Source organism: Pinus tabuliformis, chromosome 2_1, assembly GCF_031772625.1.
Source record: "Pinus tabuliformis cultivar Carrire ecotype Pingquan chromosome 2_1, CPIR1, whole genome shotgun sequence".
Taxonomy (NCBI): domain Eukaryota; kingdom Viridiplantae; phylum Streptophyta; class Pinopsida; order Pinales; family Pinaceae; genus Pinus; species Pinus tabuliformis.
In genome coordinates this window covers 208,879,492-208,904,085 of record NC_142299.1, presented here as the reverse complement: position 1 = coordinate 208,904,085, position 24,594 = coordinate 208,879,492, and the positions used below count along the sequence as shown (strand labels likewise).

At 41.7% G+C, this 24,594-nt stretch overlaps 1 protein-coding gene across 1 annotated transcript in view; it reads right to left on the bottom strand.

Annotated features, from left to right (window-relative positions):
- Window positions 1-22,263, bottom strand: part of LOC149199480 (uncharacterized) — a 135,656-nt gene extending 113,393 nt beyond the window's left edge. The window contains exons 1-2 of the mRNA XM_089400585.1: window positions 20,931-22,263; window positions 6,800-7,893 (exon numbers count right to left, since the gene is read on the bottom strand). Of these exons, the coding sequence (XP_089256711.1) occupies window positions 6,800-7,893; window positions 20,931-22,263 (2,427 nt within the window). The remainder of the gene's footprint in view (window positions 1-6,799; window positions 7,894-20,930) is intronic.
- Between the last annotated feature and the right edge of the window lie 2,331 nt (window positions 22,264-24,594).

Sequence of the window (24,594 nt, the reverse complement as noted above, 5' to 3'; positions counted from 1 at the left end):
AACTTGAATTAAGTTGAATCTAATCTAGATAATTATAAATTTTTGAGTTAAGATAAATCTAATCTCAATATTATAAATTTTAAGTTAAAATAAATCCAACCAAAATAATTTTAATTAATAAAATTAAATTAAGAAAGAAAGTCAATTCGATCAATTATTTGATCAATTATTAGATCACATAAGTCGCTTACTTATTTCTAAGGTATAAGGGTGATTTTCTCCTCCGTAAAAGCATCGCAGTTGGCCGTCGCAGTTGCCTTACCAGAAATCTCAATTTTCCCTCTTAAAAAGCGTCGCTGTTGGCCCTCGCAGTTCGCTTACTAGAAATACCAATTAAGGAGCAGCTATTTGTAGTGCTGCTGGCTGGGTCTTATGACCAAGTGCAAATGACCAAGTGTTGATGGGTTGACTAAGTCAGCTGCTTGATGAACCGGCTAGACAATGGATGGCTAGACGTGTGTGTGTGGCTAGAGAGAGTGGGACTAGCACGTGAGGCTAGGGGCGAATACAACGACTATGTGCAACGAATGACTATGTGAGCAATAACATCACACCCATTGAGACCATGTTTCCACCGAACGAGATGAATTGAGTTTCCCAAGTTCCCACCATAATAGATTGAGTCAAGCACCAATACGGGGCACATCTAACCAACACGGATACGGTACGCAATAATCGACAGACACTGCGAATCACACCTACCTGCTAATCGATTGAACTTGCCGACGATTCAGCTTCGCTTGACTAACCCAACCCACGACTATTCTGCTTCGCGATAAAATAGAACCTATATTAGTATTTTGCTTCGCGATAGAGACAAGAGCTACGAACTGGAGACCTGACCTGCTGATCGATCTCTTGCGTATCGATCTACCCGTATTGACCTCTCTTGCTAACTGCCTGATGATATATTCTCCATCTCTGCCTTAGATCTAATGATGCCTTATATCTTATATCTCTACCCTCTTTTTTCTTTCAACCTGGAGAAACAGCGCACCCAGAACTAGGGGTCTCACCTAAAGCCTACACACACAACCAGTCGGGGACCAACAGCAGCCCAAAGTTCTCTTTTCACCCTGTTACCAAATGCAGTTACCTAACGCCCACGGTTATTGAGTCAACCAGTTCACACCCAGTCGGTCCCAATTGCAATCTTATGCCAAATGCTCAATTCCATCTGCTGCTATTCTATCATCAACCTGCCCAAACGGAATAAGTTATTCTCTCCTCACCCAAGATTGCGGGCTTGCGGGCTAGATGGAGATGGCGCGCAGCGTTTTACACCGGACGAGGTAAGAAGATATATATATGTTGCATGTTTCGAGGTTGGAAACGATTAGAGAACTGCCTGGCCTTACTGAGCGGACAGATTAGGAGGTATGAGGAAGAGACCAGAAAGAGCACCTCTACAAACAGTAGCATTTACCTACCTGCGGACTCCACATACCCATCTGGACACCCTCATAGTGAGTGCACTCGGAGTTATCAACACGGGACAAGGTGGCGCAACGGGAAAAGTGAACAATTCAGAGGAAGTCCACAGTTCAGCTCTTGCCTAGTTTGACTGACCGATCCGACCTTGCCCGGATAGCAATTGATTGATCGAGTGATTGATCGACGGCCAGCATCTTGGGGGTTGTGAGGCCCAAAGGACGAATGATTGTCAACAGAAGGAAGGTTTATTCCCTATCGGGCACGCAGTGGGAACTGAATGAAACCGAACGAACCGGCCTGATATCTTCGATCTTGCTAACTGTTCGTATCTCGATTGCTGACCGTATCTCTATCAATGCCCGTCTATTCCATCTCTCTACCTGATATCTTCGATATTTATACCTGGCTGGATCTTTATTTATACCTTTATATCGATTGATACTCGGAAACCTCTTATCCGTATCTCTCTCTTCTTGCGAACTGGAGATAATGAACTTGCCACTGTTTGCTCACTTTCCCATTGATTTCCCCCATCATGAAACAGTGAAAACACCGAAAAAAGTGAACCCGCCCTCTCCCTCTCCCTTATGGTCGAGCACCTAAAGGTCCTTCTAGTCGAGCGATAAATCCATGCTGATTCAACTTGCTACTTGACGAAGGTAGGTCTCTTGCTTTCTCGATCTTTACATCCCTGCAGATGAAGAGGAACTTGACACGGGTTTGCTTGCTTTCTCATTGCTCCCCATGTTCCCCACCGAAAGAGAGATGACCCACGCCATACGCAAGAGAGTGGATAGGTTTGCTAGAGTGAGGCCTAGCTCGTGGTGTTGCTAGAGTGATAGTTTTACCTAGCTCGTGGGGCAAGGGACTATGTGATGTGAACGATTATGTGCCCGGGACAAGGCTATGTGTTGTGGTTTTAGTGAATGGCTTTATGTGCGCAGCGAACGGCTTTGATTCGGTTGGTTAGTGGCGTATGTTTACACCCAGCACAGTACAACACATGGAAAGCTACAGCTAATGGCTTACGGCACACAGCTTACGGTACGGCCATTCCAGCAGTCCATTCAGATCAATGCCATAACCCATAACGAGAGTTGAGTGAGGTGCAACCACCTTACAAATTATTGCATTACCTGGTGCAACTAACCACTTCTCCATGCCTGGTGGGTGCAACTAAAAAGGCGAAACCATGGCAGGATAGGAAGGAGTTACAGCATACCCGTTATGTTAAATCCAGTTCACCTCTTTCTAGACTCTCATCCCTCCAGCCTATCAACTCTGCCTTGGAACTAGACTTTGAAACCCATGCCTCAGACCTAACCCTTGGTTTCTATTTACCTGAACGAACGAGCAGGGAGATCTATAGCCAGCCCCAGAGACCTGGAATCACCTAGTTTGGGTCAGGACATGTTTAGCCTTACAAGCTGTCACAGGTGGATAGCGCCTTACCTTTCTCTTTTACTCCCAGAACCCTAGACACTTTGGATGGAATTACCTTTACCCACACACATATTAGACCAGGAAATGAAGTTGCTGTAGGGAACTCTTTATACCTTTCTCATACTACCCAATGAAATACACTCTATAGTTGTCGTCCTAGAACTTGAGGTCTTACAAGTTGTTTCCTGTTAGAGCCACTCCTAGAAAGACTGAAGAAGCAGCACCTTATTAGGGAATAAGGATAGGGGATCACTAGAAGCCACGAACACACAAGTTGTTGGAAGGTATGGCTCTTAATACCTCTTCGTTTACTCTTTCACCTGCTAGACAGAGAGATATATATTGAATGGATGGGGATGGGGAGACCCAATCAGACACGTTGTCACGAAGGAAGAATGCTTACCTTAATAGCCAGCCCCAGGTTGATCGGAGGGAACGAGTCTTACCCTTTCATTTATTTATGCCTGGAACCCTATAAGTATGGATGGGGTGTTGCCCACTAACCCATTCATTGGATCCAGCTAGCCAATCACACGAGAGTTGCTCATAATACCTTGTTTCAGCCCTAGCCCCGTCATTCTGAAGAACCTCCGCCACGGTAAAAGGGACAATCTCGTAGGGAGAATGTAATGAAGATGATTAAAAAATTATATTTAATTATATGTGAAAATAACTATAATATTTCTTTTCTAGTGCGAAACTAGTTTTAAAATCCTATACAATATTCATGTGAATCTACTTTCAAATTGATTTACAATTTATTTATAAAAGTGATTGTAAAATTGCATTCCCTCTTTTAAAAAGGAGTCGTCTACCTAGGCGGAGGAATTGCTCGGACGACCAAAAGTGGCTGGAATCTAGGCAAAAAAATTTCAAAAGCTCTTGTAGAGGCAGTGTTTGAATCGTGTTTTTGATGGTGGAAATGGATTCAGCACCATCAAAAACTTCTAGGACACCTAAAATTTTGAAGTTTAACAACTATAACTTGGATTTACAAAAATCCTTACCAGATTTTCTCTAATTATAACCAGAATTTCCATAACTTTCCGAACAATTCCTCCAGCTAATTAGATTGCAACTTTTAAAAATAGTCATAACAACAAAACATTCCCTTTTATAAAGGTAATCATAAAAGGACAACATTCCTTCCCTTTTTTGAAACTTGTATCCTCAAAACGTTATAACATTATAGCATACCAAATAATAATGGTGAGAGTCATGGCCATCACAGTGTGATGGTTTACCAAAAGTCGATGTAAAATGTAATAACATTATATTAATAGGGTATTTTGTAATAATTTGAAAATATGGATACAAATAAATATCATTTTTTTATTATAGGTTAAGGGATTAGTTTAACTAGTCTTTGTTAAGGTGAAGAGTATTGGGTTAATCATGTATTTATAAGTATTTAGTTTGAACTTTTATGGATATTGGTATATTAGTGTTAATGGATTTATTGGAGATGTTATTTATGAATGTGGGAAAATATTTTTTTGGAATGTATCACAAAATTTTATTTGGAAATTATTTTCATTTTTGTATTGTTGTTACTTATATTATAAATTAAGTTGTATTAATCTGATGAAATATAGAATCACACATTATTTGGGTGTTAAGCAATGATAAACAACAATTTATATATTTAGAAGAAAAAATGATGAATTGTGGATCTCTTGCTTTTAGATAAGGCTAATAAAATGATTCAGAAGTTTAAGTTCTAATGAAGACATAACTTACTTTTATATATGATGTTTATTCTTAAATAAATGTTAGTATGAATAGAAGAGAAATAATTTATGAAATGTTTGAATGACAAGGTATGAATTACTATCAATATGTTGGCCTTGTTGTCATCATTTTCCTATTATTGATAAAATCACTTTCTTTTCAAAAACTATTGAAATGCTTCACAAAGTCAAAGTTTTTTTTTACAATTATGCAAAAATATAAGATTATATAAATAAAACCAAAGATTATGATAATTATATTTAGAAAAAAAATTCTCCTCTAAATTCAATTTACTAATAATTAATATGTATAATATTACAAGTATGTTAAATATCAATTTCAAACTATATGGTCCAGCTTTAAGACTGGAATAAGAAAACTTCATTTTCAATACTTTAGTTATCCTAGTTATTCTTTAGAATTGTGAATTTTTGGCTTGTTGCATACTTTACAGGATTTGGAATAAAATCAAGCAAATTTAAAGATATTTTATAACCTATGATTTTAAAATTATATGCAATACTCCTTACCCATTCTCCTGATTTAAGTTGCATGTTTTTTTTAGGAGTTTAAAGCTACAACTAAATATTTATATTATATATATGTATTGACGAAGTTAAATAAAGATATGTTTCATGTGATCACTTCTAGTATAAGTAGTAGTTACTATAGGTTTAAAAGAGGTTAGGATAGAGATTTAGATGTTTTATTTAACAACTGGAATATGAAACAAAACAATCAAATTAATAACATTAACAAATACTAAATCTTTTTTTCCCGTAGAAAAAGTCGTAACTTCTATTAGATAAAAGAAATTACATTTTGTAGATGCCAAGGCATATGCATGATGAGGCTGATCGCCTCCACCAGATAGTAGCAAAAAAAAGAAGTTGTCTGCATCCCTGTACAGATGATGTTAAACAGTTTTCCTCCACGCAGGGAGTTCAGTTTTGTGTCATTTACCAAAATTAATACTGAAGTAACAAAAAGTGCTCCACGCAGGGAGACATGCTGTTTGAAAAACACAAAAAAAAAGGAATAATCATCTGCAGTTCATCCAAATAAATCTGATGTACTGTAGTGAGATCAAAATATTTCCACTAGTTACAGCAGCCGTTGTCTTCTAGTTTTGTTTGTGTACCAAAAAAGCATCATAAAAAATACAGTCTGTGTATAGTTCTGTAAAACATAGAAAAAAAGAGCGTCCTCATGACTATGTCCTCCGGAGAGAGCGCGGGTCGACAAAAGGTCTGTGATAGTGTTGATGGAAAAGTCCATCCAACTCTTCCTGTATCAGCCAGTCTTCTTCTTGCCTTTGCGCTGCCTGTTTTGATAAGAGGTCCGCCCTTGAGTTGCGCTCCCTGTAAATATGGTGACAAGCAAAATGTTCAAATAAGTCTGTGAGCCTGTGAGTCTCATCCAGAATGTGTCTCAACGAAAAAGCAGAGCATTGCGAAGTTCTATTTATCCAGTTGCAGACAAGTTTTGAGTCTCCAAATAGTTGTAGCTTTGTGCAGCCTTTCTCAAGAGCAAAATGTATAAGATGTTTGGCGGTGGTCAATTCGGCATAATTATTTGTGCCCCTTCCCAGGTGCATCTGAATATGGAAGCAGTGGCCCTCCCTGAGGTAGAGGAGGGCTCCTCCTCCGCAGCCTTCAGCTTGGGTCGAGCCATCAAAGTAGGCCCAAGGGTAGGATTTGTCAATGAGCTCAGGGGTAATGGTTCTGTGGGAGGGCTGTGAGAGGTCTTCCGGGAGTAATTCATAATCGGAAAGGACCTGGGATCTGATGGTAGGCCAGATGGGGTCTCTGTGGTAAAAAATAGCTCGGTTCCTAGCCGTCCAGATGGCCCAGCACATGAGGAGAGGTAGGTTCCTTTCTCTACCTTTGTGTTTCTCTAGCCAAGACAACCAGGCTTTTGATGTGTTCTGACCTTGCCAATTGTTGAAGGATGGAGAGGATGAGGTTATGAGGGACCATTGAGCAGAGACAATAGGGCAGGTTAGGAATAGATGATCTGTGTCTTCCTCATTACACCTGCAAAGATGACACCAGAAGGGTCCATGGAAAGATCGTCTCATTAAGTTAGCGCCAGTGGGAATTTTATTGAACAGAATGGTCCACATTAGCATGCGTGTTCTGGGGGCCGCTTTGAGTTTCCATAGCACATTCCACCAGGGCTGGACGATTACAGGCTGTACAGAATGTATGAGCTTTACGTATCCTTCCTTGGGGGTATAGGTTCCATTTTTTGCGAGTGCCCATACAATCTCATCTTCTCCTTCAGTTATCCTTATGTGGGCTTGAGTGAGGGCTTCAATGTACATCTCCCAGTCATGCCTCCACTGACCCGGAATGTGTAGATCATCGGCTGTCTTCCAGGCTTGCTGGAAAGGGGTGGTGCTTGCTTGGTCTGCAATGTGGCCTATGTGGGAGACACCCATATCCTGGAGATAGGCAATTAATGGAGCAGGGAGGTGATGGGCGTTCCCAAACACGATCCAGGGATCCAATCCTAAGCGTACAGCTTGTCCCTGGTGGATCCTCCATGTTAGACCTTCCCGGATGAGTGGGAGTGAATTGAGGACAGCTTTCCATATATTGGAATGCCTTCCGCTCCCTCTGTGTTCCCTGCGAATCCAGCTGAATATGTTTTCCGGAGCGATGTATTTTTCATATACCACTTTTGTCCAGAGGCTGTGTGTGGTGATGAGCTGCCATCCCAATTTTGCTGCCAAAGATTTTGCAAAGAACTCTAATCTTTTAATTCCCCAACCTCCCCATTTCTTTGGTCTAGCAATAGTATCCCATTTAACCCATGCAAAGAGGTTTCCCTGTTTTTTCCCTTTCCATAAGAATCTGCAGCAGATCTTTTGTAGTCTGTCGAGGATCCCTCTTGGAATCCAGGCCAAAGACATCCAGTAAACAGGGGTTGCTTCCATAACAGCTTTGATGAGGGTGAGTCTTCCAGCCCTGGATAGGTATCTATTATACCAGATATTTAATCGCTTTTCCACCTTTGCAATAATCCAAGTCCAGTCAGCAATCTTGTATCCTCCATGTTTTATTCTGAATCCTAGGTATTTCAACCCTTCCTCCATCAGGTGTGGTGGGAAGGGGAAACGATGTCGGATATAAAAAACCTCATGTTGTGTGCAGCCTATCTCTGTGAGGGAGGATTTGTGAATATTTATGATCATACCTGTAGCTTTCTGAAATAGATCAAAAACATACTGCATGGCTGAGGAGTCGGCCAGGCTGCCATTTAAGAAAATGAGCACATCATCTACAAACAGTAGGTGAGTGAGAGAGCAATTATCCGTTATCTTTATACCAGAGATCCTGCCTCTCCTGTGTTCTGTCCCTATCAATCGACTTAGACCTTCCATGATGAGCAGGAAGAGTAGGGGAGATAAAGGGCATCCCTGCCTGAGACCTCTTTCTGCAGTGAAGAAGGGCGTGGGGGAGCCATTTAGGAGGATGTTATACGACACTTCGGTAATACAGCTCATTATCCTTTTGATGTACAAGTAGGGAAACCCCAGGTGTGTGAGAAGCATTCGAATGTAGAGCAGGCTTGCCCTGTCGAAGGCTTTGGAGAGATCCACTTTTAACATCATTCCCTTCAGTCTCCTGCTATGCATTGAATGGAGGAGTTCCTGTGCGGTGCCGATAACTTCATGGATCTGGCGATGGAGGAATGCAAATTGTTCGGGGGAGATATGAGCCGAGAGGATTGGCTTTAGCCTATTTGTGAGAATTTTGGCCATGATCTTATAAAGGCAGTTACAGAGAGAGATAAGCCTGAAGTCATTGTAAGAGGCAGGCTTGTCGGACTTAGGGATGAGGGCTATGAAAGTGACTTTGATGGCTGAGGGGATCTTTCCTGAGCGGCTGTTGAGCCTCAAACCTGCACTTCTTTACACATCCTCTCAGCCTCCTTTTCCTATTCATTTCCTTCTTTTGCCACTCATTCCCTCCATCAAATTGCTCAAATCATTGTATTTTAGGACTTTTACATGGTTTGTTAATTATGCTAATGACTGTGTTGTTGGTTTAGAATTTTGGTCAAGTGCTGCACTTTCCGCAGCTCACACAGGGTTTCCGCAGCTGATCCCGGTTTCCACAGCCAACCCCGGATTCCGCAGCTGTTTTATTAAACGACATGTTCTAGGTGTCCTCCGGGAAGAAGAGCCACATGGGCAAGTTCATGGAACCAAGGACATGGTGTGTGTCCTTCCAGTTCAGCCAAACCAGTCATGAAAACCCATGGTCAACGAGGGGGCAAACGGTCAAACAGAGGTCATTGATGGTGGCACGGCTCTGCGTGTTCGGTTTTAGAGCACGTAAAGAACAGCTGGCCTCTTCCTCAGCCACGCAGATGATGGGAAACACGAATCCAACAGAAGATTTAATGCCCACCTCGACCGTTGCCTAAATCCGAGGACTGTGCTAGATTACGTGTTTTTACACAGCTGATAGAATAGCGTAGTTTGTGTTAAGTTCGTTTTGTTTTCTCTGCTATAAATAAAGCGTCTCTGAACGCTGATTAGTTAGCTGCTGATATGTAATTTTTGAACCCCACTGTACTCTTTATTTTGCTACATAATATATGAGAAGACCGTTCTGTTTCTAAGCGTGTAACTGATCTTTTGAGTTGGCTGGAGTAGGCAGAGGGCCCCTGTTTACTAAGGCCTGTACAGTGCTTTTCGTTTCCTGCATTTCTTCTTATCAGTTTATGTATAATAGTTGTACAGAATGCTTTTGATTGCTATGTTTTGATCATGTACAATAGCTGTATATAACTTTGAATTCTGCTCATTTATATTTCTGCACTTTTCCATGACTGATCAGTGTGTTTTTGCAGATTCCTTAGGTGTCCGGGACAGTTTTCTTACTTCTCTTTTTACAGCTAGTGGCATTTGTGATCGTCTTATCTAGACTGCTGATCTTTATTTTTGATTTCCATTAGTATCATTGCTTTAGTTTGCACTTTATTTTCTGCTCATAGCTTATCAAGTTGTTCATCTTTTAATGGCTCTTTTTATCATAATCAACTAACTTTTAGTGGAGCCAGAATATCAATTAAGTGCAGCTTGGTTTATTTTGTTTTAAGACTCACATTGCTAACTTGCTCATAACTCTTTCTTATATGATCAATCCAGCTGAAGGCAGAAAGGTTAAGGGAAAATTAAGTAGTGTGATTTGTCACTTAGATTGTACATTGCTTAAGATTTAATTGAGGAGTTAAAGTAGTTATTCTTGTTCTTAATTGAGTTAATGTAGATGTCATTTTCAATCTCATTTTTATCAGCAGTAGAGGTACTGGGCCAATGCCATTGGTCTTTTATTTGATGCTTTCATTTTCCTTCAAGAGTTAATTTCATTTCAGTTGTTGTTCAAAGCTTTCTGGTAGATCACTTTTAAGTTTTAAGAAATCATTTAGGACTCATCACAATCACACACACTTCACTCATTTTATTTCATTTCCATCACATCACTGTAGGAGAAATAGAATTGAAAACAAACTTAAAAAGTTAAAAACGACAAAAACTTAAGAAATAGTTGCCTAAGTACATACAGTACACATCACTTCATCAGCTTACGAGCCCCGGGTTGACATTTAAAAGTTGCAATTTAGACATCACTAAATTGACCAAACATTTTGGCGCCGTTGTCGGGGAAGTGAAAATTAGGTAGCTTATTCTTAAAAAAAAAACAAGAAAATTTCAAGAAAGGAAAATTAATAACCTCTCAAAGTATGCTCTCCTCTTGCACCTAGAGTGATCTGGAGGATCAGAAAAGAGAAAGTTATTGGTTTAATAGTTTCTTGAGTATGCTCTCTTCTTGCACCTAGAGTGATCTGGAAGATCAGAAAGAGAATTATTACCCTGACTTGAAGGAAAATAAAAAAATGACATGCATAGAGCAAGAGATTCTAGGGGAAGGTTTTTAGCTAGAGCTAAGAGTTTGATTTTTACAAGTCCATCTACTCCAAGGAATAGACAAGAGACACCTCCATCATCTCCAACTCACACTCCTAGCCCTAGGATTCCTGGAATTCAAGAGGCGATTGTTCACTCTCCCACACCATCCATCGAATCTGAACAAGAAAAAGACCCTTTTCTCTCTTCCATAGGAGGGCGAATTGTAATTGAAGAAGTAGAAACATCTGAAGAAGAGGGAGAAATTCCTTCTCGTTCACCCTTAGTAGAGGAACCAGAAAACTCTGAAGCCTCCAAGGGAACTATCATGACAGAGGAAGGATCAACTGGATTTGGTAGGGGTAGAGGTAGAGGAGGAGGAGGAGGAAACAATGGAGGAGGTCGAGGTAACATTGGGGGAAATAGGGATGGAGATAACTCATTCGGGTTTCCTATAGTTGATGAGGACTCCCGAGCCACCATGAAAAACATCTCACCATCTGTCCTCCCAAATTTCCATGGGATGAGGAATGAGGACCCTGAAACATTCCTATTTGAGTTTGAAGTCGTTTGTTGAACTTATGATTATCTGGAAGACTCTAAAAAACTCAAACTGTTTCCTTCGACATTGAAAGGAGCAGCTCTGAAGTGGTTCATGGGATTACTCACTCAATCCATTAGGTCTTGGAATGATATGAAACAAACATTTTTGGATAGGTACCTGGATTATTGTATGCCCACCAATCATAAGGATGAGGTATTCAAAATGGTACAAAAGGAAGATGAAAATTTGGAGGATTTGCTTGAAAGATTTCAATACAACTTGAAAAGAGCAAAAATGAACAACTTAGATGAGGAGACCCTGAAAACCCTTTTGTTAAAAGCCATTAGAGATGAATGGATAGACATTTTGAACATGATGGGGAAGGGAGATATATCTCAACTTTCACTCAATGATATAGCCGAACTATGTGTCCATCTCTCAAGGGGAAAATCTAAAACTCAAAAAGGGCCTAGAGATCCTTCTCTCCTCAGAGCAAACAAATCTGCAACTGGATCGGTAAGTAGGGCTGAAATTGGCAGTATTCTTGATGAATTTAAAACTGACATCTTAGGGAGTCTTAGTGAACAACTAGACACTCTTAAGATTCACAATAAGCAGAAAGCAGAAGTTGAGGCTTTGGCCATCTTTTGCCCAAAGTGTAGAAAGAAACATGCTCTAAGGGAATGTCCCTTGGAAGCAAAAGTTGTAGAGACATGTGTAATTTGCTCAGAAAATCATGAGACCAAGGATTGTCCTTCAATCCCTGGGCTTAAAGCTGTCTTTCAAGAAGATCCAAGTACACTTGAATCTCTCTGTTTTGTTGCAAGGAGACCTTGGCAGGGGCAACAAAATCAAGGGTTTAACAACTCTATGAATTTTCAACCTCCACCAAATTGGAATCCTTGGCAACAACCTTGGCCCCAAGCTCAAAATCCTTTTCAAGCATGGCTACAAGGTATGAAGAATCCTTATGGTATATTTGCTCAATTCTACCAATATCCTCCATCTTTCCAAAACCAACAAGCTCCACAACTTCCAAATCAAAACCCACAATTATCATTACCATTTCCACAACAACAACAACCTTCTCAACAGAATCCCAATTCTCAACTCTTGCTCCCATTCCAACAGAAGTCAAATCAACTTCCTTCTCAGCCATTTCCAAACCCCAACAATAAGAATCCTCAAAATGCTTACATGATGGAAGGACAACCTTTTCCTACCTATATGATTGTTCCTCTCAATGAAGTACAACTCAGATCAGGTAGAGTCTTAGACAAACCTTCTATAAAAGCTCAAGAGCAAAGCATTTTTGAGGAAGAATCTCTTGAAGCCAATAAGGGTTCTGAAGCATCTCTTCAAAACCCAAACACTCAAAAAGGAAAAGAAAAAGAATTACCCCCCACAACTCCTATAGTTGAGCAACCTACATCTCTATCCACACCTCCTTTTCCTGAAAGATTACAAATTGACAAAGGAGTGGAAAAACAAATTTGGTTGCCTGACTATAATTTCCTAGATGAATTGAAGAATGTCTGTATCAAGATTCCCTTGTTACAAGCCATTAAGGAAATTCCTATTCTAGCGAAAACAATAAAAGAGTTGAGCCTTAAAAGACCAGGAAGGAAACCAAGAGATACCAGAAGGATCCACCTGGTAGGAAAAATTGCAGACATCATGATGGGAAAGATTACTATGCAGAAATATGTAGACCCCGGTAGTCCAATTGTCAAAACACATATCAATGGGGTAGAAATACCAAATACTTTGATTGATTTAGGGGCTGTTATTAACATTATGAGTAGGCAGACTATGGAACAGCTAAAACTTCCTAATCTTCTTTTTACACCTACTTTATTGCAACTTGCAGATCGGTCAATTATTAAACCAGATGGTGTATTAGAAGACATTCCTGTCTCCTTAGATTCTTGGGAATATCCGGTGGATTTTATGATTTTAACTCCCAAGAGTAATCTAGGAGGACATCCTCTTATTTTAGGAAGACCTTGGCTAGCCACAGCTGATGCTTTCATAAGTTGTAGGTCTGGGGATATGTACATTTCTGATGGTAATTCGACAAAGAAGTTCAATCTGTATCCTCCAGCAAAAGCAATCACAGAAACAGGAGATAATGAGTGGGTTGATGATGAAGATACTATACAACCTGTCTTTACCATTTCTGAGATTAGTGAAGATAGTCAAATTCTGAATACATTAGAAAATTTTGAACCATCTTCAGAATATGACTCCACACAATTTCAGTTGGATTCTGACATAGAGTGTCTATCATCTAGACAAATGTCTCTTTTCTCTATGGAAGAGTTTGGTAGTTCTGCCATTGAGATCTTTCCAGGAAAAACGTTAAACATCAACAAAAACTTGGAAAAATCACAACAGGAAGAGCTAACCAAAACCTTGCAAAGACATTCTACTGCATTTGCATGGGAGTATACCGATATGAAAGGTATTGATCCTAAGACTTGCATTCATCACATCTACATTGAGGAAAACAATAGACCAATCAGACAACCTCAAAGAAGGATGAATCCAAATCTTAGGGAGATAGTGAAAGAAGAACTCCAAAAGTTACTTAATGTAAACTTCATTTACCCTATTTCAGATATCCGGTGGGTTTCCCCTTTGGTTATAGTACCTAAAAAGAATGGTAAATGGAGGGTTTGCATTGATTACAGAGAATTGAACAAAGCAACCTTGAAGGACCACTTTCCTTTACCCTTTATTGATCAAGTATTAGATACTCTAGCAGGCAAAAAGTATTTCTCATTTTTGGATGGTTTTAGTGGTTACAATCAAATTCAGGTAGCACCTGAAGACCAGGACAAGACCACATTTACCTGTCCATGGGGAACTTTTTCTTACCAAGTACTTCCTTTTGGGTTATGTAATGCACCCGCAACATTTCAAAGGGCAGTATTAGGAATCTTTTCTGATCTAATTCATGATTGTGTAGAGGTCTATATGGATGACTTTACTGTTTATGGTAATTCATTTGAAGAGGCACTAGAAAATTTGGAAAAAGTCCTTGTCAGATGTAAAGAAACAAATCTTTCATTAAGTCATGAAAAATGTTTTATGATGTTTACTGAAGGGATTGTTTTAGGACATCATATTTCAGGAGATGGAATCAAAGTTGATAGATCAAAAGTCGAAGTCATCTCCAAGTTACCTATTCCAAATTGTCAGAGGGATGTTAGAAGTTTTCTTGGGTTTACTGGGTATTATAGAAGATTTATTGAAAACTTCACCAAGATAGCATCTCCACTCTTCAAATTACTTACCAAAGATTGTGAATTCAAGTGGGATCCTGACTGTCAATCTGCATTTGAAACTTTAAAAACTAGAATATCTGAAGCACCCATTTTGAGAGGGCCAAATTGGAAACTCCTTTTCCACATTTCTACAGATGCTTCAGATACAGCTCTAGGAGCTGTGTTGGGTCAAAAGGATTTAGTTCCTTATGCAATTTATTACACCAGTAAAAATTTTGACTCCCACTGAGTTAAATTATACTGTGACTGAAAAAGAGTTCTTAGCCGTTGTTCATGCAATCAACAAGTTTAGACACTATATAATAGGCTATGAAACTTTTGTCCATACTGATCATTCTGCAATTAGATATCTCATGAACAAACCTGTTACTAATGGCAGAGTTACAAGATGGCTTTTACTTCTACAAGAATTCAATATTATTGTGTTAGATAGACCAGGAAAGCAAAATACAGTAGCTGATTTCTTGTCTAGAATTCAAAATACTAACGAAGATTCTCCCGTAGAGGATAAGTTTCCAGATGAATATCTGTTTGCAGTAACTACTAAAACTCCTTGGTATGCAGATATTGCTAACTATTTGGTTACAGGGAAGCTACCTCCACACTTATTTCCTAATGAGAAAAGGAAAATCATTCAGGAGAGCTCAAAGTATTCTTGGATTTCTAATGAATTGTTCAAAACAGGGCTAGATTTTGTGATCAGAAGATGTGTGCGGGAAGATGAAATGCATGACATCCTTAAAGCATGTCATGATGAACCGTGTGGTGGACACTTTGCTGACAAGAGGACGGCCTATAAAATCCTTTCTTTAGGATATTATTGGCCTTCTCTCTTCAAGGATGCAAAGCAATATGTTAGAAGGTGTGACAGCTGCCAAAGAGTTGGGAGACAAACTCCTTCAAATGAAATGCCACTACAGCCACAGGTACTCATCGAACCCTTTGAGAAATGGGCTCTAGATTTCGTTGGACCTATTAATCCACCATCTAAACAAAAGAAGTATATATTGGTTTGCACTGATTATGTTACTAAGTGGGTAGAAGCCAAGGCATTGCCTTCTGCCACTGAAAATTCAGTTGTTCAATTTCTTTTTGAGGATATTTTTACTCATTTTGGTGTCCCAAGAGAAATTGTGACAGATCAGGGAAGTCAATTTACATCTAAATTGATGGAGAAGCTGATGGAGGAATACAAAATCAAGCATAGAAAATCTACTCCATACCATCCGCAAGCAAATGGTCAAGTGGAATCTACAAACAAAGTTCTTGAGAGCATCATCACCAAGACTGTTCATCTCCACAGAAGAGATTGGGCAGAAAGGCTTCCTGAAGCCTTATGGGCCTATAGAACTACATGGAGGAACACAACAGGACATTCTCCCTATGAACTTGTTTATGGGAAAGAAGTCTTGCTCCCCATTGAGTTTCAAATCAAGACCTTCAAGATGGCAGTTTAGTTGGGAATGAGTTTATCAGAAGCCCAAAAGCACAGAATGGACCAACTAAATGAGCTAGATGAAATAAGACAAGATGCAATTCTAAGGACCGATCTAGTTCAGCACCAAAGAACTAAGTGGCATGACCAATATATCAAAGAGAAGAAGTTCCAAAAAGGAGATTGGGCGCTACTGTTTGATTCAAAGTTTAAAGACTTCAAAGGGAAATTTCAAACTCATTGGCTTGGGCCATATGAGATTGATGAAGTCTTTAGTAATGGAGCAGTCCGAATCAAGACTATTGATGAGTTTCAAACTCCTCTTATTGTGAATGGCCACCGATTGAAAATTTATCATAAGCCACTCTCAAAAGAGGACTTTGTCAAAATATTCCAAGAGAATTCTGCAATGAGGTTAGTGGAGAAGAATTCTTCTCCTCCATCAGCCTAATCTTTGTTTCTTTCTGAATTGAAAAAAAAAAAGAAAAAAGAAAAAAATATGTGTATAAGCCTGAAAACCAATCTCAGATTGGCGGTCTTATACAGAAAATATGGAGTGAAAATCAGGGTCACCTGACACTCTATATTTTCCAAAAAAAATCTCTCTCTTTCCATCCTCATTTCATCTTCATTCCATTTCACTTCACCTTCATCATTTTCCATCTCCATTTCACTTCATTCCATTTCATTTTTTTCACTTCACTCCATTCACTCCATCCCATTCCATTAATAAAAGTCCCTTTCAGGACTATTTCCATTCAGTTAGTCTTTTTCTAACTAACTTTGTGCAGTTAAAAGGGGAGATGTTCAGTTTCCGCAGCTCGCACCAATTTCCGTAGCCAGTACCACTCTGTCTCTACAGCTAGCAGCACTCTGTTTCAAAAAGATTAAAATCATCATCATCACCAAAGGCAACAAGGATAGGAGGCACCTGCAGGAACAAAAGGCAATCATGGATCAGCAACCTTAATCAACAAATGGCAAACCCATGAAGGTATGATCAAAATATTTTCCAAACAACCATTTAAATGTCATTTCATGCATAATTATTAAATCGTGGACAGAGCCACTAAATACAATGATTCGGCAAAATCATCCCACTTCTCCTCCACGATAGTCCTTCATCCACCTCATACCCTCCTAACGGTCTAATAATCACTCTTAGTTCAACTCAAGTTGAGACTGCGCTTTCATTTATGAGCCGTACAAGGAAGAAGAGACCTATCGTACTACGTCTCTTCTCTACCACGATCTCCGCAGCCAATAACTGAAACGTGTGCGTAAGCCACCCGAACTCCAAGGGATTTGGCCGTTATTTCATTCTCTTATCACCCCATTTCCGCACGCATTTGAACTCATTCTCGTGTTTGTCTTCTACTCACTCGCACTCACACCATTTCCATTCTCCTTTTCGCTGCAAACTCCACGGCTCTGTTTCAAATTCCGTGGCTCTGTTTCAAACCCCGCGGCTCTGTTTTAAACTCCACAGTCCTGTTTTAAACCCGTATTACCTCGCATTACGACCGTAATACACCTGTTGTTCCCGTGAGTATCCTCCTTGAGCATCCATACACAGTCAAAAGCCTCAGTCGAAGTTGAAAACCAAATATGGGGAAGCTGCTTAGAGCAGAACCTGAAGGTTCAAAGTATCTAGAAGGATACCCACAGACAAGGGAAGCATTAAAGAAGGCAAAATGGTTGAAGTTCATCCAAAAATTCAGAGGATATGATAAGGAGGTAACGAAAGCGTTTGCTCGATCATTCAATGGGCATACTGTGGAAGTAGGGGACCTGAAATTTACAATCACAGAGAACTCCATAGCAACAGCAACCAGCCTACCTCAGATGGGAGACCGATGGTTCAAGAACAGAACAGTGGAAGATCAGGGATGGAAAGATATGCTTAAGAATCCAGGTATGGACACTTCAATATTCACCAAAGGGATTCCTGTACATGTGATTAAGGAAGAATGGACTGCATTGTTATTACTTGTTCAAAAGTTTGTTACATGTGAGGGCCGCTTTGGCACTATGTATATGTACCATGCTAGAATTATGATGAACTTCATGGAGGGACATGCCATCAATTTACCCTATTTTCTGTTAAGAAGCCTAACAAAAATGAGTTCCACTGTCCAAAAGAATATAGGCCATATTGAACCACACTTGTATCATCATGGGTTCATTAAGATTCTCATAGAGGACCAATTGAAAAACAACAATGATACATGGGAAAAGTTTTTAATCAGGAATCATTTTCAAGAGGTAACTGAAGCTTCCGCTAGCAGCTCTCCTAGAGTCCCAAAAAGAAGTAGGAGAATGAAAAGAGATGTTGTAGCCCAAGATCCTCCTATTGTAGAAACTCAGGAGACTACTCAAGAAGAAGAGGTAGAGAGAGATAAAACTAAGAAACAGAAAAAGGAGAAAGGGAAAGCAATTGTTCAAGAGTCATGTCCATCACCTGAACCTTCAATAGAAGAAGACTATCAAACCTTGGCTGATAGACTCTCACATCTTCAAACTGCTGCCCTCTCAAAGAAGAAACAAAAAGAAAAACAGAGTGCCAAACCAAAGAGCACTAGTGCACAAGTGAGAAGAAGCAGTAGAATTAAAGAAAGAATGAGTGTGACTAAGGAAAAACAGTCACATTTCATTGATTTGGGAGAAAGTACACCTGAAAAGGCTCCAATTCAGCTTGACCGTGAGTCCACTCCTCCATGGGAAGAGAGCCCCTTTCAGCCAGAACTTCAAACAGAATTTGATTTTGAGCATAGCCCAAAGAGATCACCTGAAATTGACCCTGACCAGCAGGAGGTATACAATTATTTAGAGACCTTGGAGCAATCAGTTGCAGGTCCAAGCACTATATTGCCTCTTAATGAACAAGTTGAATCTTTAAAACAAGAGGTATTTGAGCTAGAAGTCCTGAACCGGCATATAAAACAAGAAAACGAAGCATTGAAAGAACAAAGCAAGGTGGACAAAATTGTCCATGACAACACCATGCTTCACCTAGGACTCTGGCAGAAGAAGAACAGAAAATTGAAGAGAAAATGCAAGAAATTGAGCAGGGCCTTGATCAATTTGAAATTCAAGTGTTTAGTGAAGAAACCAAGAACAATTTTGGCAACAAGAAGAAAGAAAAGAAGGCTAGATGTTTTGGCAGAAGCATCTGAGCACATGGACTGAAGAGCAATGACAAAGTTTTGGTTGCATGAGGACATGCAACACCTTCACAGTGGGGGTATGTTGAGCCTCAAACCTGCAGTTCTTTACACATCCTCTCAGCCTCCTTTTCCTATTCATTTCCTTCTTTTGCCACTAATTCCCTCCATCAAATTGCTCAAATCATTGTATTTTAGGACTTTTACATGGTTTGTTAATTATGCTAATGACTGTGTTGTTGGTTTAGAATTTTGGTCAAGTGCTGCACTTTCCGCAGCTCACACAGGGTTTCCGCAGCTGATCCCGGTTTCCGCAGCCAACCCCGGATTCCGCAGCTGTTTTATTAAACGACATGTTCCAGGTGTCCTCCGGGCAGAAGAGCCACATGGGCAAGTTCGTGGAACCAAGGACATGGTGTGTGTCCTTCCAGCTCAGCCAAACCAGTCATGAAAACCCATGGTCAACGAGAGGGAAACTACGGTCAAACAGAGGTCATTGACGGTGGCACGGCTCTGCGTGTTCGGTTTTAGAGCACGTAAAGAACAGTTGGCCTCTTCCTCAGCCACGCAGATGATGGGAAACACGAATCCAACAGAAGATTTAATGCCCACCTCGACCGTTGCCTAAATCCGAGGACTGTGCTAGATTACATGTTTTTACACAGCTGATAGAATAGCGTAGTTTGTGTTAAGTTCGTTTTGTTTTCTCTGCTATAAATAAAGCGTCTCTGAACACTGATTAGTTAGCTGCTGATATGTAATTTTTGAACCCCACTATACTCTTTATTTTGCTACATAATATATGAGAAGACCATTATGTTTCTAAGCGTGTAACTGATCTTTTGAGTTGGCTGGAGTAGGCAGAGGGCCCCTATTTACTAAGGCCTGTACAGTGCTTTTCGTTTCCTGCATTTATTCTTATCAGTTTATGTATAATAGTTGTACAGAATGCTTTTGATTGCTATGTTTTGATCACGTACAATAGCTGTATATAACTTTGAATTCTGCTCATTTATATTTCTGCACTTTTCCATGACTGATCAGTGTGTTTTTGCAGATTTCTTAGGTGTCCGGGACAGTTTTCTTACTTCTCTTTTTACAGCTAGTGGAATTTGTGATCGTCTTATCTAGACTGCTGATCTTTATTTTTGATTTCCATTAGTATCATTGCTTTAGTTTGCACTTTATTTTCTGCTCATAGCTTATCAAGTTGTTCATCTTTTAATGGCTCTTTTTATCATAATCAACTAACTTTTAGTGGAGCCAGAATATCACTTAAGTGCAGCTTGGTTTATTTTTTTTTAAGACTCACATTGCTAACTTGCTCATAACTCTTTCTTATATGATCAATCCAGCTGAAGGCAGAAAGGTTAAGGGAAAATTAAGTAGTGTGATTTGTCACTTAGATTGTACATTGCTTAAGATTTAATTGAGGAGTTAAAGTAGTTATTCTTGTTCTTAATTGAGTTAATGTAGATGTCATTTTCAATCTCAATTTTATCAGCAGTAGAGGTACTGGGCCAATGCCATTGGTCTTTTATTTGATGCTTTCATTTTCCTTCAAGAGTTAATTTCATTTCAGTTGTTGTTCAAAGCTTTCTGGTAGATCACTTTTAAGTTTTAATAAATCATTTAGGACTCATCACAATCACACACACTTCACTCATTTTATTTCATTTCCATCACATCACTGTAGGAGAAATAGAATTGAAAACAAACTTAAAAAGTTAAAAACGACAAAAACTTAAGAAATAGTTGCCTAAGTACATACAGTACACATCACTTCATCAACTTACGAGCCCCGGGTTGACATTTAAAAGTTGCAATTTAGACATCACTAAATTGACCAAACAGCGGCTGCAATGATTGATAACTCTGAGGAGGTCCTGACCCAGAAGATCAAAGAAAGCGAGGTAGAATTCGATGGTCCAACCGTCGGGTCCCGGGCTCTTCTCTTTTTGGAAACCTCGCATGGTGGCTTCTAGCTCCCCTAATGTGACCTCCTTGATGAGATCTTCAGCATCCTCTTCATCCACAAACCTGGGAAAGAGCTCGGCAACCCGCATAATCTCTAACAGGTTGGCTTCCCTCGGGGCCTCATAGATGTTCCTGAAGTGTGAGGTGGCCATTGAGGCTAGTTCTCTGGAGTTGCTCACTAGGTGTCCCCGGTCATTTTGCAGTTCCCAGATAGTATTGATCATTTTCCGTCCATTTGCAAAGCGGTGGAAGAATTTTGTGTTTTCATCTCCTTCCTTAATCCAGATTGCTCTGCTTCTTAATCTCCAGCTTGCCTCTCTGTCTCTGAGGATTTGGGTTCTCTGGTTGATCAGGGATCCATACCTGGCTTTCTGTTCCTGAGAGTTGAAAGTGCCATCCGACAACAATTCAAGGTCAGCAATTGCTTGTTCTGCCTGGGAGATAATTAAGTCTTCTTGTTCCCTCTTTTTGTGAGCCCAGTCTTTGGATAGTCCCTTTAGTTCAGAGAGATTTTTTATAAAGCATATTGCTGGATCCTCCTCCTCAGAGATAGGGTGTGTTCTCCAGAAGTCGGATATTAGCTTGATGTAGGAGGGGTCCCGGAGCCATGTGGAGTTGAACTTGAAGGGAGCTTTTTGCTTCAGGAGTTTTTCCCCAATTTCAAGAAAGATAGGCCTGTGGTCCGACAAGCCTCCGCTGCCAACCCATTGTCTGGATCTTGGGTGGCTGTTGTGAAAGGCCTCCTTGATGATAAAACGATCCAGTCTTCTGGCCAAGCTTTGATCGCCTGTCCGATTGTTCCTCCAGGTGTGTTGGATCTTGGCCGAGGGAATGTCGATCCATTGGTGGATCTCGAGCAGCTGCTCAAAGAAATCAGAGAGTGGGTCAATCTGAGCCATATGGCCCCAGGATTCTGAGAAGCCCATGGAAAAATTTAAGTCTCCCCCAAGAATTAAATTCCCATTTTGGAGAAGGTGGGAGCTGAGGAGCTTTCTCCAAAAAAGTTCCCGATTTTGACATGGTCCATAAACATTAAGGATTCTTAGCTCTTCCTCCAGCTCCTTGGAGTATATGTCCGCTCCCAGAAAGCCCTCACCACCCCATATGTTCTTCAGATTTATCGAACGGTTCTTGAAACCAATTGCAATGCCTCCAGAGCGGCCCGAGACATCGATAGCATGGAAAGACCAGTCGTGCAGCCAAGAGCTTAGGGTGGAAGTGGCTGATTCCGCATTACAAAGGGTTTCTTGCAGGAAGATAATATCAACCGACTCGGAAAGGAGGAGTCGCTTCAGAGCCAGCTTTTTCTCGGGACTGGCCATCCCTCTACAGTTGAAGGACAAGAGCTTCATGGAGGGGAGGGGGGAAGGGTGTCCTTTGCTCTAAGAACCCTTTCAATGGTATGTTGTTTACCCTGGATCACTTCGTCCCCAGCTTGATTTTTAGCCTTATGAATATTGGAGGGTCGGCCTCTACCCTGCTTGGGCGAGAGGATGGAGGGGGCAGAATCCAAACCTATGGCGTCCGGCTCTTTCTGTTTAGCAGTAGAGCGGGTGGAGTACCTCGGAGTGGAATTTACCGAGGGGGAGGGCGAGGGGAGGGGACGGGATTGGACGGAGGAAAGGGGGCAGGAGGAGAGGAAAGTCGTCGGCTGAGGGAGAGGGCAGGTCACATAGAGGTGGAGAGGTTTTAAGGGGGGAAGGGGCGGGCAGGAGCCCATCACCAGGTCAAGTGCCGAAGGGGATGATGGGCCGGGGATCCAGACAGGAGGGGGCATATGGGAAGATAGTGATAAACAAGAAGAATCAAGATGCAAAGCAGAATTAACAGGGGGAAGAGACATACCCGATGAGAAAACGACGCCCTTTGCAGCCCTTGAGCGCGTCAGAGGAGGAGAAGGTGGCCTGATCGGGATTTTGCCCTGCTTTTTTGCCAAAGGAGCAAGCGGTGCCTCCACTGTGTCTGAGGTCCTGATGTGTTCCGCCCTTGGTGCCGCCGCGACCTGAGGAGCTTGGGGTTCTGCTGAAGTAGGATGTTCCTGCAATATGGATTCCTGTTGGGCCTTTTTGAGAAGGGGGCAATCCTTGTAGAGGTGACCCACTTGATGATATCTCCTACATTGTAAGGAATCCCTTCATAGTCAAGCTTCTGCTTCCTCGAAAATGTTTTCCACTGTATAGTGATATGTTCCTGCAGACCTCCTCTTGTGTCAAGGTGGACTAGAATCCTGGCATATGCCATCATCCCTGTCGCAATGTAGGATTTTTCTGATTCCATGTAGGTGCCCAGCGAGTTTCCAATTCTTCGGAAAATGTCCTCGGACCAGTACTGAAGAGGCAAGCCCGGGAGTCTAACCCATACAGGCCCGACCCCAATTTGTTCTGTTTCCGGGTCGAAGAGGGGCGTCCATCTTTTAAGAAGTACTGGAGCTTTTTCAAAGTGCTAGAAGGATGACAGTACCCAGCTCGTGTGGTCAGCCCTCGCAAACCTCAACGCGAACCAGCCTCGCACGAACGTTTGGACCGAGGGGATTTACGCCAGGTATTGTCCCCATATTTCTGTTGCCCAGGTCTTCAGTTTCTCCGCTGAATAGTTCCTGCCCCAGATGCGTCCCACAAGTACTCTGTCCGCTAGGTCCATCGCGTCTCCCCACTGAATGTCTTCTTCGAGCCTCAGAATGATGTCCTCTGGTCTGGATTTAAAGCAGCGAAGTTTCTTCTTCGGGCGGGAGGACATACGGCTAGGGTTTGCTGATGCCCTAGGTTCAACAGGAGCGTCGACCGGAGGAGGGGGGAGAGGGATCGAGAGGGGGGGGGATAGCCTCCGGGAGGGGGGGGATGGGGTTGTAGCTGCCCGATGTGGCAGGGGGCGCGGAGAGGGGGAGGGGAGCTGTAGGGGGGGGGCTTCAAGGGGAGCGTCAGATTGCGGAGGGAGGGGATGAGGAGCCTGCAGATTTGAGGGACCAGCTTCAAAGGGGGAGGAGTGGAGGCACTCCGCTAGAAACCCTAGGGAGGCCGGCGAAGGGACAGAGAAAGGAGCCCAAGTGGAGGGATCGACAGACTGGAAAGCGGCAGGAAGAGTCGGATCCGACGACTGTGCGAGGTCTTCAAAACTAGCGGACAGGCTTTCACTGTACATACCTCCAGAAGCCGAGAACGTGGAGCGCCAGATGGAACCGTCTGCCAGCGGAGAGTCCGAGTAGTCCACCTCGTCAAGATCCATCGCCAGCTGCTTGGAACAGAATGTGTCCTCGGAACCAGGAAACCGTCGGGGACCGTCGCCGACAGTCAGGAAACCGTTGTGCCGTTCAGGTGCGGGAATAGAGGGGCGGCAGATAACCGTCCGGGAGGAAAACGACGGGGGGAAAGCGACCTGCAGCTGTAGCAAGGGGTTAGGCGCGGCGACAAATACCTCGCATCGAGCAGCAAAGAGGGGAAGGCAGATCAGGGTAAAGAGAAACGGAGCGGGATGAGAGAGCGCCTGCGAAGATAGGAGGAGGGTAATACCGGGAGGAGAGATAAAAGTGAAAACACCCCGGCTCAAAGCTCGAAAGGGGGGGTACGGAGGCAGGTCTGGCTGCAGGACCGATGTCGGCCTGCAGCCCCGTTACACCAAAGAAGAAACCCCGTTCAGGCCATGTTACGGCCTTGTCG